General features: G+C 43.2%; 1 protein-coding gene and 1 long non-coding RNA gene across 8 annotated transcripts in view; one reads left to right on the forward strand and one right to left on the reverse strand.

Annotated features, from left to right (window-relative positions):
• Mpped2 (metallophosphoesterase domain containing 2) overlaps positions 1-16,362 on the forward strand; it is a 175,181-nt gene that overhangs the window by 35,813 nt on the left and 123,006 nt on the right. For 4 of the 7 annotated variants that reach the window (NM_001143683.2, XM_030252204.1, NM_001356554.1 and 1 more), the window contains one exon: positions 15,707-15,888. The exons of 2 other annotated variants lie outside the window; for them this stretch is intronic. In NM_001143683.2, coding sequence (NP_001137155.1) covers positions 15,707-15,888 — 182 coding nt within the window. Of the gene's footprint in view, positions 1-10,727; positions 10,760-15,706; positions 15,889-16,362 lie in introns of those variants that run through there. One more of the 7 variants, XM_030252205.1, reaches the window with a different exon arrangement.
• Gm29885 lies at positions 266-10,716 on the reverse strand. The gene is made up of 3 exons (XR_001783431.2): positions 10,352-10,716; positions 7,814-7,916; positions 266-7,522 (listed from the first exon to the last, which is right to left on the reverse strand). It is a non-coding gene; the product is annotated as a predicted gene, 29885 (long non-coding RNA).

The following is a 16,362-nucleotide window of genomic DNA, read 5'->3' on the forward strand; positions in this document are numbered from 1 at the left end:
CTATTTCTGGGGTAAAGAGTTATGGGTTCTTCTTTCTTTCTTTGTGCTCTCTCTCTCTCTCTCTCTCTATATATATATATATATATATATATATATATATATATATATATATTCTCCCTAACTTTAGTAAAATTGCATTTTTATAATTAGAGAAGCAAAGCTTAAAAAAATAGTAAAACATAATTTCTCATATTTTGGGGAAAACTCTCTTTTGAGAACAGGGACACTTATTCATTCCCTGGTCTTTCTGCTTTCCCCGGGGGACTCCTGGTTGACTGGATTAACACATTATCGTGTGTGTGTGTGTGTGTGTGTGTGTGTGTGTGTGTGTGTGTGTGTGAAATAACACCTATTTGACAGGAGCATGAGGGAACCCTGGAAGACATGACAGTTTTAATAGTACTGGCTGACTAAGAACTGTCAGGGTCACAGGGTGATTAAGGTAGGGTCTGACTGAAGGAACATGATGTCCCCCAGTGCGGGCGTGGGTACCTTGTCTTCTGTTTATATCAAGACTATATGTGGAGCAATTCATCAAGGAGAGTGTTCAGGATCCATCACCTTGCTTAAATTAGGGCAATCCGAGGCAGAAATAGCAGAGAAACAATAATAGTATAATTAGTGGTCCTCTGCCTTGTGCCTAGTGGCTTTCCACCACAGCTTGTCAGTATCCCAGGGAAGCCAGTAGTTTTACTTAAATGCAAATTCAAAACCGGAGTAGGCTTAGTTCTTGCCTGCATCTCAGAGGTTGTCAGTTTGTGCTTTTGGAATTTAAATCTCTGCCCGTTTGTCTCCAGAACCTCCTGTGCTCATGAAGTTTTCTCAGACGTCTAGTAAAATTCACGCAGGAATTTATATTAAGCCATTTGCTTTTCTTTCAAATGAAATAAGAGATGGAAGCCAATAACATTTGGACCAGTAAAAACACCTAGCAAAGGATAGAAGTTTTTAGTTTTTAAAGTATTTTCTGTTTGGCATTATCAAAGTTGTTAAAACGAGGATTTCAGAAGTTTATTAGGCACTTACAAGTAATTTATTTGAAATCTTAAGAAAACTTGTATTTCTCCCACTGAGCATTGGGTTGCTTGGTCAATGGGAACCGCCAGAGAGGCAGTGTAACACTGAATAATCCCAGGATGCAGACAGACTCCTCTTGTAGGTGAGGGTTTGTGCTTTATGGTGTTTCTGACCTTGGGGAAATTATTTAACTTCATAGCCTGGTATCTCTCATCTGTAAAATGGGATTAATAATACCTACCCCACAGGATTCTTGCAATGAATAGATGAGGTAATGCTTGTAAGGCATTTGGCACAGAGCCCAACCCCTGGTTCCAGGACTCATCGATGGCAGCTTTTATGTTTATTACTGGGAGTTGAGAAGCTTGGAGCCTGTACTCCGTTCTGCTGTGTTGACTTTGGCTTTAAGAAAGGCACTCAGCCCTCTGGGCCCTAGCCCGTCTGCAGAATAGTAACAATGTTCTAGAAGGTAAAGACAGGACAGAATTACAGCTGAGGACGTGTTTTCAAAGGGTGTGGGGCTCCACTGATACTTGTGGTAAACTTGAAGATGAGCAGCAGGCAGCAGGGGTGGTGGTGGTGGAGAATCATCAGCTCTTCTTATTCTGGCTCTTCTCTGGGAGCGCGCCTGCACTGAACAAGTCAAGTGAGTTATACCGAGTCCCTCGGGGCAGAAAAGCTTTCACCCAGAAGCACTAGGATGCTGTCCACCCATCTGCCTGATTTGTTGCGTTCTCACCAAGGAAGAGCCCAGCTCGACTGAGCCTGCTATGAGAACGCGATGCATCTTTCCCCAGGCTGTGCCTTCTGGCTAATAGGGAGTCTCCTGACAGGGCAGCTGCTGTTGTACTTGCTCTCAGGAGTGAGGGAAGGGTGGAAAGAGATGGTTGCTTTCTTCCCTGCAAGTTGTGCAAGCAGGAGGCAGGGTGGTGGGGGAACACCAGACAGACACAGTGACTGACTGTGTGTCTGTGTGTAGGCTTGTCTGTACCCCTCAGACCAAGTGGCTACCCATCTTGGCTGCATCCTGAGTTGCTACCAACGTGCTACAAAGCTTTACCCTGGTAAACTCACATCGAAATTCCTGCCTCTTTTTGCAATTCCAGTAGTGTGAGTATTGACTGGCCCCCATCCTGTAGTAGGCATTTAAGAGTCAGAGCAAACAGAGGGAAATTATATTCTATCCCCACTGAACCAGCGGCCACAGATTCAGCACTCTTGGTGTGCTTTGGCGTGGTAATGCAAGGACAAGAAAGAGGCAGTTAGTTCTTTGGAATCAAAGACTGGTGCTTGTTGGGGCAGAGCAATCCTTTCAGAGACTGATCGTCAGTCCTCTCCAAATTGTAGATTCCCATGGGATTCCACTGTCCTCACAGATAGCTTCGGCCCCAGCACTAACAGAATTCAGTTTCAGCAGTGTGCATTGGACATTGGGGGTGGGGGCATCACCTGCTACAACGACTTCCTTTTCATCTACTTGGGAACTATTCTGAGTCTTGGTAGGGGAGTCACCATATTTTATATTATGAGTAGAAAGGATGCAGACTCAAACAATGTGTCCACCCCTCCCCAAAAGATGATTTACAGCAAGCGGCGAGCCACAGAATGTGCAAGGCTAACTTTCTCATGTGGAAGAGAAAAATTATTGCAGTGCCCTTTAGCTAAGTACACTCACTTCAGCCTTTATGGATGGTGGTGGTCACGTGCTCACCCCTTCACAAGGAAGAGAACTTGGAACTATTGCAAGGCAGAAGCCAGAGATGTGGCTCTGATGATATCTGATACTGCAGCACAGGCAGTATCTATCGAAAGCAGGGTTTTTCTTGGTTTGTTTGTTTGTTTGTTTGTTTGTTTTTTAAAGAAGGTACATTCCTGCAAAAAAGGCAGAATGAACTGAGCCCTCTTTCATCTTACCCACCAGTGCTTTAGCAGAGAGAGCTGGCATTCCTGCGTCTTAGCAGGGCCATAGAGACAACAATAAGCTGTTGGTGAGAATGCATCCGTGAGGGGTGTGCAGCCTCGCATGCACACAAGAGCAGAAAGAAGCGGGAAGGGAAGCCCAACTGGAGTTATGCAGACAGGGGATGAAGGTTTTCTAGTAAGTCTTCAGCAAATGTTAACACAGAGCCCAGGACTAGCTGCAGTTTGTTTCGCTAGCCAAAATATCCCAAGGAGTGACTGATTTGGAGTAAACCAGGAAAGATTTGGATTCCAGCTTTAAGACCCATGAAGTGTAGAGACCTACACTAGGCTTGAGCATCGACTTCAACTTCTTCTGAGCTTTTCAGAAGATCAAAGGTTATAATGTACAAGAGCCCCGGACACAGGAGGCAACACTGATAATTAGGCCTCATTATCACCAAACAGGAAAGCTATCTCTCTCACTTTAAGCTGTTATTTAGAAGATGTCTGCTTGGCTGGAGATAGGGCTCACCGGTTAAAAGTACTTACTGCTCTTCCAGAGAACCTGGGATTAGTTCCTAGCATCCATATGGCAGTTTACAACTAACATCTATAACTCCATATCCAGGGAACTTAAACTCACATTGACATATCCTACACAAAACACATGGACAGAAACCCTGTCTCGACGAACCAAAAAAAAAACAAACTAAAATGCATCTTAAACTAATATAAGCAAAGGTCTGTTGAGTGATGGAATCCAGAGACAACAAACCTTGCTGTGAAAGTTCTGACTGTGCCACCCCAAAATATGATATCCTGGTTATTTTCTGCTGAGTCCCTTGAAAAATAACAAATGCCTGAGAGGTTTTCTCCAAATTTGCTTATCTGCCTAAAGACAGTTTCTCCAGGAGATTCAGTTGTCATTCCTGTCCTTCCTAGAAGTTTCATCAACCGAAGACATTTGAATGCTGTCTGTCACAGGAGAGAAGCTTCGTAGGTGAACTTTGCCATGAGCATTCTGCCTCCCTTCTCTCCCCAAGGGCGTGGCTTCCTTCCTCAAAATCACCCTTACCTAAGCTCTCTGACCCTGCTTCCATTCCCTGAGGAAGGCAGCACCCTCATGACCAGGTGTCCCTGCCTTTTTGAATGTTTGCTTTTCTTTAGGTGCACGTGCGCACACTTGTAACCTATCCTCTAAAGATCCAGATAGTAAATATTTTAGGCTTTATAGTCCATGTGGTATTTGTTGCAAGTATAAAACTCCACCCTGGTATATTGAAAGCAGCCATAGACAATATTTAAACAAGTGAATGCGGTTGTTTGCCTGTTAAATGTTACAAAACCAGGCAATGGGCTGGATTTTGCCTTTGGGCTAAGGTTTATCACCACTAGAGCAAGAGAGGCTAATTGGAAAGTGTGGAGAAGACTGATTGCTCAGTGTTCTTACAGGTAGGCCTTGTCAGTGTCCTGCAACAGAGAAACCCAGGCAAAGCTTGGCTGGCATGACAGATGGCATTGCCTGTGGTATTGTTAGAAACAAACTGTGTGGCTTGCCTTTTGCTACTTTGTGGATTCTTCTTTCTTCCATTCTTGTCCACGTTTTTTCCCCCAACCCTTTCAGCCCCCTAACACTAGATAAGAGAGATAAAAGGATGGAGAAGGAAGGAAAGAGATCCTTAGGGGGTGACATTATCATCAGACCACTTCCTGCTGATTTGAGGTGTCTAGTTTCTTGGGGCAAGTTTGGTCTTTGCCATCGGGATATCTAATTTCTTCTTCTTGCTTCTTCTTTAAGCATGACTTACTAAATGAACCGTAACTAACAACGACCAACAACAACCAACAGCCAACAACCCACCATGCCTCTCGGGAAGCTAGCAGTTATATACCCTCTGAAAAGACCCCAGATATCACACAACTGCAGAAACTACATGCAGCTGGAAATAAATAAACAAATAAATAAATCACACCCCTGCTAGAACGTGAGGCAAATCATGAAGCAACCGTATATTGCCACCCCTGGGATTAAAACAAAACAAAACAAAACAAAACAAAACAAAACAAATTCTTATAATATTTCTGTTTTTTTTTTTTAAAGAAACCAAAATTCCAAATTTCTCATTACAAAATTGAGCACTGGGGTTCCAGGCAGACCTATAACGGATTCTCTTCTCAAGAGAATAGCTAGCCACTGGCCACAGCCCTCCTCCTTTCCAACTTGAATCCAGCAACTCCTAGCACTCATGAGAAAGTAAACACTTGGTAGAACTCTAGCTTGGCAGCCTCCCCACCCCCACTGTGGGGCGAAAGTAATCTTCCATGGGTTATACGAACGGATGCAAGCATTGCCACTAATCAGTGAGTTAGCCATTTCAGCAAGGGGTAAAAAGATAGGATTAAAGTCTTTATCTCTCAAAACAGCTTCCAGAGAAATAACTATTAAATGTAAAAATCATTATGTTGGATTAATTTTGAAAAGTAATTAAGTGTTAGAACCTTGCTAAGGGTCTTCGAACTGCTTACTTATCTTGAAACATACTTACATGATTTTCTATATTTGGGTAAAAATTGTGGGTTGGTTTTGGTTTTTTTTTTTTTTTTTTTTTGCCTTACGCATGACTAGTTTTGTGACTCTATTAAGTAACCAGAGTTAGACAAAGAAACCAACAATGACTATTACAACCTACTTGAAATGGCTCTGCTATTTGGTGTTGGTTTGGTGTTGGTTTGTTTGTTTTTTTTCCCCCAAGTGCATTGCACACCAGCGCCTGGCATGTAAATAAATATTGCTGCTCTTATTCGTTAACATTGTCGTGGTGATATTGTCACAGTGTTCCTTATTCAGATGATGCTAACGGGGGTGAGACAGGAGACTGCCTGGCTGGCTGGATATACCGACCCCTTGACAGTGTGTGTGAGCGGGAGGGTCGATGCCAGGGTATGATGTTCTCAGCCCTGGTTTCCCCTTTGACCCAGCTTGGCTGTACCACCATGTCTGTGGCTTTTGTAGTCACTTCTGAGCTGACCTTTCCTCGTTCACTGTCCTCTTCTCTTCCCCTGTGTGGAGCTTTGTCAGCTTTTCTAAAACCAAGAGCTCTTTGAAACTATGAGGGTCCTCCAGCTTCATAGTCAGGCTCTCTCGGGCTCCTCCAATCGCACTTGGGCTTCAAAACTTCTGCTTTTCACTGTCATGGGGACACTCTTCCAGCCACACCTTCTTATCCACAAGTCCCCAACAGGCTAAGCAGCTCCACACTATTCTTACTCCCTGGATAACCCTTATTTCTTCCTGACATTTAAAGTTCTATGTTTGCTTTCATCTGAAGTCAAATTCCAGCATTGGGCCACTTTGGGCCTCTGTCTTTCTGATGACAGGAGGGAACTCCTCCCCCACCCCGTCCCCATCCCCACCCCCAACTCCTGGGCACCTGACATTGACACACTCACTGTCATGTGTTCTGAGCCCACCCACTGACATGCCCCCTCCACTCTCTCACACACACAGGCAGTGCCCCGTGTTCCACTCTATTCCACACAGTACAGAAGCCCTCCGATATAATACTTGCACATAGTTTCCCAAACCCTACGTTTACAAGCCACGGGGGCCATCTATGCATCTTGCAGCTGCCTCCACAACACCCAGTGTTATCCATGGGCTACAGGAGGTTATCAATAAGTTCTTGTGAGATAAGCAAATGACCAAGACACTTGACAATGCTATACTTTTTTTTTTTAACTGAAAATGTGTAAGCTATGGCAGAATCCATAAAGATTCTTTGCCCTCCTAAGCACCCTGCATGCTTCTGCCCTCCCAAGTACCTTGGGCCGTTCCTGGCACACATAAATAAGTGGTTAAGAAATGATTGTTGACTGACTGGAAGAATAACTCTCAGGAAAGTGTCATGTGTCACTTTTCCACAAGTGTAGGACCATTGTCTAGAATTTTAAGCGAATCAATATGGGTGTCACATTAGAGGCATTTAGCCCCAACAATGTTTCCAGTGGGTTACTTCCACCTAATGCTGTGCCATCTGAGAGACTTCCGAGGCTGATACAGTAGCCAGGCTGATGGGCTGCTAACACCTCAAATGTCACCACACTTGTAGGACCAGTGAATTCACATCATGCGCAGCGCTCTCCGATTTAAATTGTTGCCACTTAATATTCACTGAACGTCGGCCCTGCACTTTTGTCCTCAGAAAAAAACAGAGGCGGCATGAGCTCGTGCAGTGGGCTTTGTTCGCTGTAATTAGTTGGTGATAGAACAGTGTGGATACAGCGGTTCAGCAGGGCCAGGGAAGCAGTGCCCTAGGTGCAAACGGGGCTCTGGCCTGCGCACTCCTTCAGCTCCGTGACAGTTCTGGAGTGTGGTGGCCAAGCCAGGAAAAAGAGAACAGCTTCGTTCTGGAAGCACCTTGGTTAGCTTAGACATCCTCTCTGTTGGTTCCCTGTGATACCTCGCACCCTGGTTCCTTTGTTCCTCTTTGGAGCCGACCCTCCTGGAAGCTCTGCCTGGAGACTGAAGTTGCCATTTTATTGTTCTTCTCCAGAGCCTCACTGGTTTCTAGCTGTGTTTTGGTGGATCTGGACTGCAGTTAACCTTTCAGGGAAGCAGAAATGTGAAGTTGAAACAAGAAAGATGCTTTAAGAGACCTTAGCACTTGCCCACAGTCCTAGCACTAGGAGGAGGAAGGAGAGTCGAGAACCTACACTAACCTTGCTTACATGACTAGGTCAGCCTGGCTACATTCGACCCTGTTTGAGAGAGAGACAAAGGACAGAGAAGGGCAGAGGGAGGGAGGAAGAAGATGATGCTAAGTTGCTTTCTGGAACCCTGTGGCTGTTGGTGCTGGCCTGTTCTCTATATACAAAAAAGGAGAAGGTGACATACCCAAGTTCTTGAAGGAGACATGTAGTAAGAGCACACATCCCTGGACTCCATGGTCAGGGCTCATGCTAAGGCTTATCAGTGGAATTCATTCCTCTTCAGGAACCTGCATTTAAAAATCACAAGTTTGTGCTTGTGACAAAGTCTTTTAAGAATGAAGGCCACTGCTGGGCGTAGTGGCGAACACCTTTAATCCCAGCACTCGGGAGGCAGAGGCAGGTGGATTTCTGAGTTCGAGGCCAGCCTGGTCTACAAAGTGAGTTCCAGGACAGCCAAGGCTAACAGAGAAACACTGTCTCGAAAAACAAAAAAAAAAAACAAAAAAAAAAAACAAAAAAAAACAAAAAAAAAAAGAAGGAAAAAAAGAAAGAAAGAAAGGAATGAAGACCACTGTTTCCAGTAGCCTTTTAAAAATTAAACTTTTGTTTCTTCCTTTGGTGTACTATAATATGCAAGTTAAGAGATTTAATTTGATGGTAACTTGCATAAGAATTGAGGGACTCTTTAAATACTATTGGCTGACAGTTTCGGGGGGAATAACATTTTATCATCAACATTTTATTACATTTTATCTATGTCTATTTATTGTGTGCATCACACTTTATTTATTTATTTTTGCATTTATTTGTGTGTGTGTGTGTGTGTGTGTGTGTGTGTGTGTGTGTAGGTCAGAGGACAGCTTTTAGGAGTTGGTTCTCTCCTCTGCTACGTGGGTCCCATGGACTGAGTTCGAGTCATCAGGACTGCCAGCAAGCACCTTTAACTGAGCCATCTCGCAGGCTCATATTTTATCATTCCTTTGGGTTCAGAAAATTTCCAAAGCTAAGTGCATAAGCAGATAAGGGGATTTCGAGTTCTGAAAGCAGGATGTTAGCTGCGGCTCTGCTTCCCCGGGGGAGCACGAGTCACTTTACACCAATCAGTGTCTTCCAAAGTGTGAGATACATTATTATTGGTGTTGGGCGAGATGTGTTAGAGTGGATAAACCTTCTATTAAAAATTTAATTTATTTTAATGTGTAATTGGGAAGTATCACAAACATGACATCATAGATAATACTCTTCATGTACAAACTAAAAGGTAAATTTGTGTGAGGATGGCAAGACCTTTAAAAAGATTAACAGTAAAGTGAAGAAGGCAAGTGAGGGTGACGCTTACAAAAGATATAGGCTTAGTTGAGCTGAGCTTTCCTCCAGTATAAAAGCTCTGTAATTCTTAGCCTAGCCTTTCCTTATTTTTTATCTCAGTTTATTTTAAATTGTTTTTATGTGTATGGGTGCTTTGCTGTGTGCAAATCTGGGCACCGTGTGCCTGCCTGGCGTCTAAGGAGGCCAGAAGAGGACATCTAGATTCCCTGGGTAGCTGTGAGCTGCCGTGCAGGTCCTGGGAATTGAACCCCAGTTCCTCTAGAAGAGCAGTCAGTACTCTTAACTGCTGAGCCATCTCTCCAGCCCCATCCTTTATGGTAAATTGTTGTGCTTGCAGGTTTTGTATTTGTCTTTATCACACAGAATGTCTAATTCTGGTGCTATCACAGCACACATACAATTTTAGCTTTCATGCTATGTGAAATATTTTATGTTAAAAATGAAACCCTTAATGCCACATTGGAAGGATTTTGCAGATAAAATCAGTGCGTTGCATAATGGGTTTAGAGTGGAACAGGTGATGATAAATGCATTGAGATCCTGTTAAAAGTACTTGATAAGGGTCATCCTCCACGCTCACAATGATGGGAGGCTAATTGTATACACAACGCAAGGGCTTCACTGTGCTCATGGTGTAAGGAGTAAATCCATCCCACATGGTAGGCTCTTCCTAAAGAGTTAGCAATGAAACTTCCAATTCTCTATAAGTAATTATTAGAAAAAACATGGCTAGATGACTCTACAGCAGAAACAGTGGTATTTGGGGGAAGGTTGCTAAAAAAACCAAAAAAACAAAACAACAACAACAAAAAAAAAAAACAAAAAAACAAAAAAACCCCAAAACACCAAGTGTCAGTTGTAAATAATAGAATACTTCATTTATTTGATGTACATTATTTGGTTAAGCTTCAGAAATAATATTTGAGATTGGCACAAAATGGGTATAGAGACTGGAGAGATTCTTTTAAAAAAAATGGATATTTTCTGTATTTACATTTCAAATGTTTTCTCCAGGTCTCCCCTTTAGAAAGCCCCTATCCCATCCCCCCGCCCCCTGCTTCTATGAGGGTGCCCCTCCCATCTTCCCACCCTGGCATTCCCCTACATTGGGGCATTGAATACACTCAGGCCCAAGGGCCTCGGACTGGAGAGATTCTTCGTGGTTAAGAGCATTTGCTGCTCTTGCAGAGGACCAAGGTTCTGTTCCCAGCACCCACATAGTGGTCTACAACCACCTGTAACTCTAGTGCCTGGAGATTTGACTCCTTTTTCCGGCCTCAGTGGTCACCAGACAGACATGTAGTATACAAACATGTACAAATACAAACAAGTCATATAAAACAAGACGAAATAAAATGAATTAGTTGGAAATGAGTTTAAGATGATCACTTACTGTTCTTTCATGAATGACTCGCTGTTCCGTCAACTCACTTAGACAGTGAATTCTGACACTGTGAATGGAGATGTCCCAACTACCAATGTCTTCAGACCCAGGCTAGGAGGTCACTAGGTTTTCTGGCACACACAGGAAAACTGGATAAACTGGCCACTCAACTAGAGTAAAGATTACAGAAGATCACAGAAGACTTTCTCAAATATTTGCATAGCTGCTGTGTAGAAAGGGGACTGGATTCTCACTCTCTTATTATTTCAGAATGCAGCGTGAGGACCAAGAAAGTGATGGCAGGAAATAAGTTTTCAGAGTGTGTGTTCTGTGGTCATTATTGTGCTATACATTGTGTGTGAGCGATCTTCTTTTCCTTTTCATGTGTATGTGTGTACTGTGTGCACATGTACATATGTGTGGTAAGAGGCACTATCATATCTCCTGGTTTTTTGTTTTTGTTTTGTTTTTTTTCTAGATGAAGGAACCAGGCAAAGGGTTAAGCCACATGATGTGATTTTTACACCATGAATGGTTTGAATCTGAAATGTGCCAGAGGCCATTTTCTTTGTTAACATTTTGGTTGCTGGTCTGTGGTTGCTGCTGAGAGGTGGTGCGATCTGTAGGAGATGCAGCCTAGTGGAAGGAAGGAAGGCCGCGGGAGGCATGGCCTTAAAGTACTGGGACCTTGGCCTCTTCTCTCTGTCACTATTAGCCACAGTGATGGGAGCAGCTTTGGTCTGCCACACACTCCCTGCTATGATATTTGGCCTTAACGCAAGTGAAAGCAACAGTACCTGGTGACTGTGAAGGGAAACCCCTGCGGTCGCGAGTCAAAGGGAACTTTTCCCTCTTTTAAGTTCTTCATCTCAGGTACCTTGACACTATGACAGTCACTTGACACACGCGTTCGTACCTGGGAAGTGGGATTCCGAGCTCTGACTGTAGCCTGGCTCTGCGATCACATTTACTTTACACTTGTTATTCTGTTTCCATTTTCAGAGCATGTGCTTTGTGCAGACCCTGTACTTGACAGTTTATATTTTCCCAGCAGCATAGCAAATTAGGTATTGTTAGTCTTGTTTTTTTTTGTTTTTTTTGTTTTTTTTTTTTTTTTTTTTTTTTTAATAGACGGGAAGAAACAAAGCTCAAAGGAATTAAGAAACTTAAGCCCAAAGCAAATGACTCGGAATTGCAATTCAGTAGGCTCCCCAGACCATGTTTACCTTCCCTAGAGATACAGAGTCTGGGGGTAAAATCTTTTGGGGAAGGAAATTAAATATTGTTTTATTCTTTGAACATTCCAAACATTTATACCATCTCGTATCTGTACAACATTACTTCCCTTGTGCCTTTCCCCCTTCCCGTCTTGGCTTGCTATCTTCCTTTTCTTTTCCTTTTGTTAATAACCTTTCTCACTCCATTGGTGCTACCTGTATGCATATGGGCATCTGGGCATTCACTGAGGCACAAGCAACCTACCAGTGGCCACATCTTCAAAGGAGGGTGCCTTTTCCTTCTTTAGCAGCCATTAATTGCCAGAAGCTCCTCCTGTAGGGTGTGGCCTCTACCACCCATGCTAGAAATTTAACTCGTTTGATCTTAGACACGTCTTATGAGATTAACCAGAGCTGCTATGAGGTGGTGTGTGTGGAACAGCCATACAGCCATATTATATTCAGAACTCAGCTTCTCATAGCTCTCCTCACCATCTTCAAGTTAAAAATTCTTCAAGCTCCCTCTGCCTTGAAATGCCCTGTGGCTTGATAGAAACAGCCCATCCACAGTCGATCACTGGGTTTTCCATATTCAGCACATTGACCAGTTATGAGTCTCTGCATTATCCACTATCCACTGCAAAAGAAACTTCTATGACCAAAGTTGAGAGCTATCCACAAATCTGTCGGTAGAACTATTGTTGCTTGGCTGGATGGAACCAAGACTATCTAGTTAGTAGAACTTCAGCACTTGTGATGGCGGGGAGAAGGCAGCGAAGGAGCTTGAAATCCCCCTTGCTCTGCAAACTTTGCGATGGGAATTTACATCAGCTAGGCTGGGAAAGGGTAGAGGGGGTGGACGTAAGCATCATATAAAGTACTGAACCTGACACTTTGTCCTGCTTTGGGATTTTATGATACTGTCTTTTCTTCTCATCTCTCCATGTCATCTTGTTTCTCCCTGGGAGAACTCAGAAGTATGTGCAGATCTCGTTCTGATGTTTAAATCTGGCCCCGGGGCTTCAGTGGCCACGGTACAAACCTCACTTCCTAGGATGCTTCACATGGTGCTCCAGGGAGAAGGTTGGATCATCTGAGCAGTCAGTAGCATGAGCCCTAAGTGGCCCTGTTGCTGAGTACAGAGGAAGATGGAGTGTAAGGCTTCCCACAGAAGGACAGGTAGATTGCCTTCAGCATAACTCCCCTTGGATGCTCTTTATAGCAAAAATGTCCAGCTGTCTTGACTTGCCTTCAGAAGGTATTTATCAGATGCCCAGTTTGATAGGACTAGTTTCCTGCAGGGCTGCCTCAACTTTAATTATCTCCTGAAACTTATCTCTGTCCCAGACATCTTATTGTCAGTTTTGGAGTCTGTGGGTAGAGATACCTTCCCAGGTGATAGTTATCAAGATGTCCTAGGGTGTGGCTCTGGGGTGCCCTGTCTTATCTTCTTCAGACATCTCCTACTTTGTACTTTATATGTAAGGAAGGACCTCACTGTCTCAAGGTCGGAGTGTGTGTATTGTTTGCATTTTTTTTTATTTTCCCCACTACCTCCTCCTTCAACCATTCTTCTATGTATCTCCCACATGTGCCATTTCTCTTTAATAATATCCTGTTGGTAGAGTTTACCAGTGACACATGTCTCTACATGTTTTGCTGTTTGATTTGGCCTCTTCAACTCACTCTGGCTCAAAGCAAAGGTAAGCCAGTTTCTCTCTTTTTCTTGCCCCCATTCCCATTCCTATTACGTTGGACTTCAGGCATTAATTCTGAACATGGACATGTTTCTCTGAAGATGGTGGGAGGGCGCAGAAGAAAGCTGAAGTGACTCAAAGACTGAGTGGCATTTCCCATGGTTTCACAAAGTTCACTGTCCACCTTGTAGTCAAGATATGCAAATGTGTAAACATATGTACAGTGTGATGATTGACTCCTGTTGTGCTTGTGAAATTATAGACCAAAGGGGTCTGTTCGAAATGGCCTGTGCTACTTTCTGTCTACCTAATTCAAAATGGTGGCTTTGACAACCCTATGATATATTGCAGTGGACTTCCAAGTATTTTGATGCAGTAGCCTTGCATGTACAGAGTAGGACCTCCTCTATGTGCCCTATGAGTTGGATAAACACTGGAAAATAAAGATATGTGCACACACACATTCAAGAGCACACACACACACACATACACACACCTATGCACACTCACAATATTTAACATGTTCTTATTTTTAATGATCCAATAATAAAATCTCCTTCAAATGTCTGGCAGTTGGGTCTGAATGCAGCCATCCCATTAGAGTGAGCAGCTGAAATTTCTAAGAGTCGTACCTGTCGCTTTTCGAGGGTGACAGCCAGTTGCAGAGGGGAACACTCACCCATTCTCTGGGGAAATTGCTTTCAGAAGATAGGAGATGTTGTAAGATGGGAACCACTGAGGCTGAGCATAAGCGTTTCCAGGGATCGAAAGAAAGACTGAATGATTTCCTATGTTAAAGAAAAAGCATTGTTGAATATAATAAAAGGGGTTCATTGGCTACTGATGAGATCAGTGGGTTAGGAACCCTTTTTCCATGGTAACAGCATATTCATAACCTTTACAGGAAAAATCCACGGATGTGTTTTGAACAAGTTAAACTTTATTTGGGGTTTTCTAATGAGATTGACTTCAATAACTACATCCCAGCTTCTCTCTCTCTCTCTCTCTCTCTCTCTCTCTCCATTCTCCTTTCTTCTTCTTTACTTTGCTTCTTGGACAAAGATGAAAAGATTACGCTCACATGGAAGAAATTTAAGGACGATCTAGGCTGCATACGAATGTCTTTATTTTGTTCTTGCAATTACCTTGTTAAAGAGATTGTTTCTTTAAAAAGACAGCGAAAGAAAGAAATTAAATAAACCCTGTAGAGACATTCTGCACCAGAGGTTTGCATGTGTTTCCCTGTGTTCTCGGATGTTTGCCAACTATCAAGGGTGAGGCTGCAGTAGAAAATACCGTTCCTTATTTAATGTTTTACACTCCAACCTTCACACTGCCTAGTTGCTTCTCTGGTGACCTCTTTGCGTTTATGGCTGCTGCTTCTCCTCTGTCATCCAACAAGAAGTGCACATGCCTACAGAGACATTAAAGGAAGCTGTTGGTGGAGAGTTGATACAGTTAAACTGCCCTTAACTCGGGACAAACCTCTTAAATAATTAAAACTGTATGCTCCAAGAGTCAGATTTGCATTTCTTTACCAAGTTTATTTAGCACACTTTGTTACACTCAATTAAACGAAAATGTTCCCTTTTATTTTCTTGGCTTTGGCTTGATCACTTTGCCTTTTGGTTCTTATGGCCCTCATGTAATTTCACAGTGCTTAGGTCTCTGAAACTATACACGTATTAATGCACACACAGGTATAAACAGATCCATTCGAAAACATCCTACTTAGATAAGAGAGAATCTTTGCCCAAGGTATCTGATCGTCCTCTCTAACCTAAGGTGTAACCTAGACTACAAATAATTCCTGGTGGTAAAGATGATCTTGACAAAGCTCTTCTTGTATGCATCTTTAAAACAATCAATGTTATGTGGCAGTCCTTTGCCTTCACAAAACGTAATCAGTAAACCTCATAGCAAAAATCTGAAGACATAGGTGTTGACTGAGTATGGAAAGGAAACTGAATGTGGGTGCTGTCTCTGAAGCTCAGCTGGCTGAGCATGCGCAGGCTGCTCTCTGTAAATTAGCTCTTTGCTTAAGCTATGCATGTTTAAGAAGGAATTAATGAGATATCCGCTTCCTAATGAGTGGCGGGATCTGTGGAAACATGATGAGAGAGAAAGGGCATAATTTTGCTTCCTAAGTTGGGGCCCAATATCCCAGCACTTCAGTATTAATCACTATCAGTTTCTTAGGCTTTTTTGGACTCTTGCCTTTTCATTTTCCTACAGGTAAGTAACACAGTTTGAATTGTTCTAGTGGAACTGTAGATGAAGGATGCTCTCTTCTTCATATCCCCGAGGTGTCCCTTTCTGCCTTGGGCTCTTCTGTCCTTGCGTTAGACTGTTTGGGTGTGTGCATGATGACAGTCGATGTGTCTGTATGATGACTATTACGAGGGTTCTGACATGTTTAACTGTTACGGGATCTGTTATGTCTACTTTAGGGTCGACCCCATCCCATATGACACTCCAAAACCAGCGGGCCACACGCGGTTTGTCTGCATCTCAGACACACACTCCAGAACAGATGGTATCCAGATGCCTTATGGGGACATCCTTCTCCACACAGGCGATTTCACCGAGCTGGGACTGCCCTCAGAGGTTAAGAAGTTTAATGACTGGTTAGGTAAGGAATGATTGCGTTCTAGCGGCCCCAATTAACCTTTCCCGGTCTGAGTGTCACTCACTGCGTCCTAATTGAATTAGAGCACTTGGAAGCCGGCTCAGCCATTTCTTGTATGATATGCTGTGGTGTCTAGCTGTAATCCAATTTTGTTAATTAAAGATGAATTTTTAGATATTTAATTTTACTGTGCATCCTTTCAGTGCCTGGCCTCAGCGGCTCTGGGGCAAAGAGCTCGGAAGCTTTGAAACCAATCTCATCTCCCTCCTCCTGCTTTAATGAGGACATTCATTGGCGCACACAAGGCCTAGAATCATATTTTTAATTCGTTGGCTCTAGTCTTTCCAAGGTGTCATTAGTAAAGATGTACAAAAGACCCAGAGGTAAGAGAACGCTTCCAAGTAGCAGAGAGGGCGTGAAAGTCCCTCTAAGAAGCTCAGCTCCTGCTTAGCTCTGTATTCCCTAGATGCAGCTTTC

Source organism: Mus musculus, chromosome 2 (genome assembly GCF_000001635.26).
Source record: "Mus musculus strain C57BL/6J chromosome 2, GRCm38.p6 C57BL/6J".
Lineage (NCBI taxonomy): Eukaryota > Metazoa > Chordata > Mammalia > Rodentia > Muridae > Mus > Mus musculus.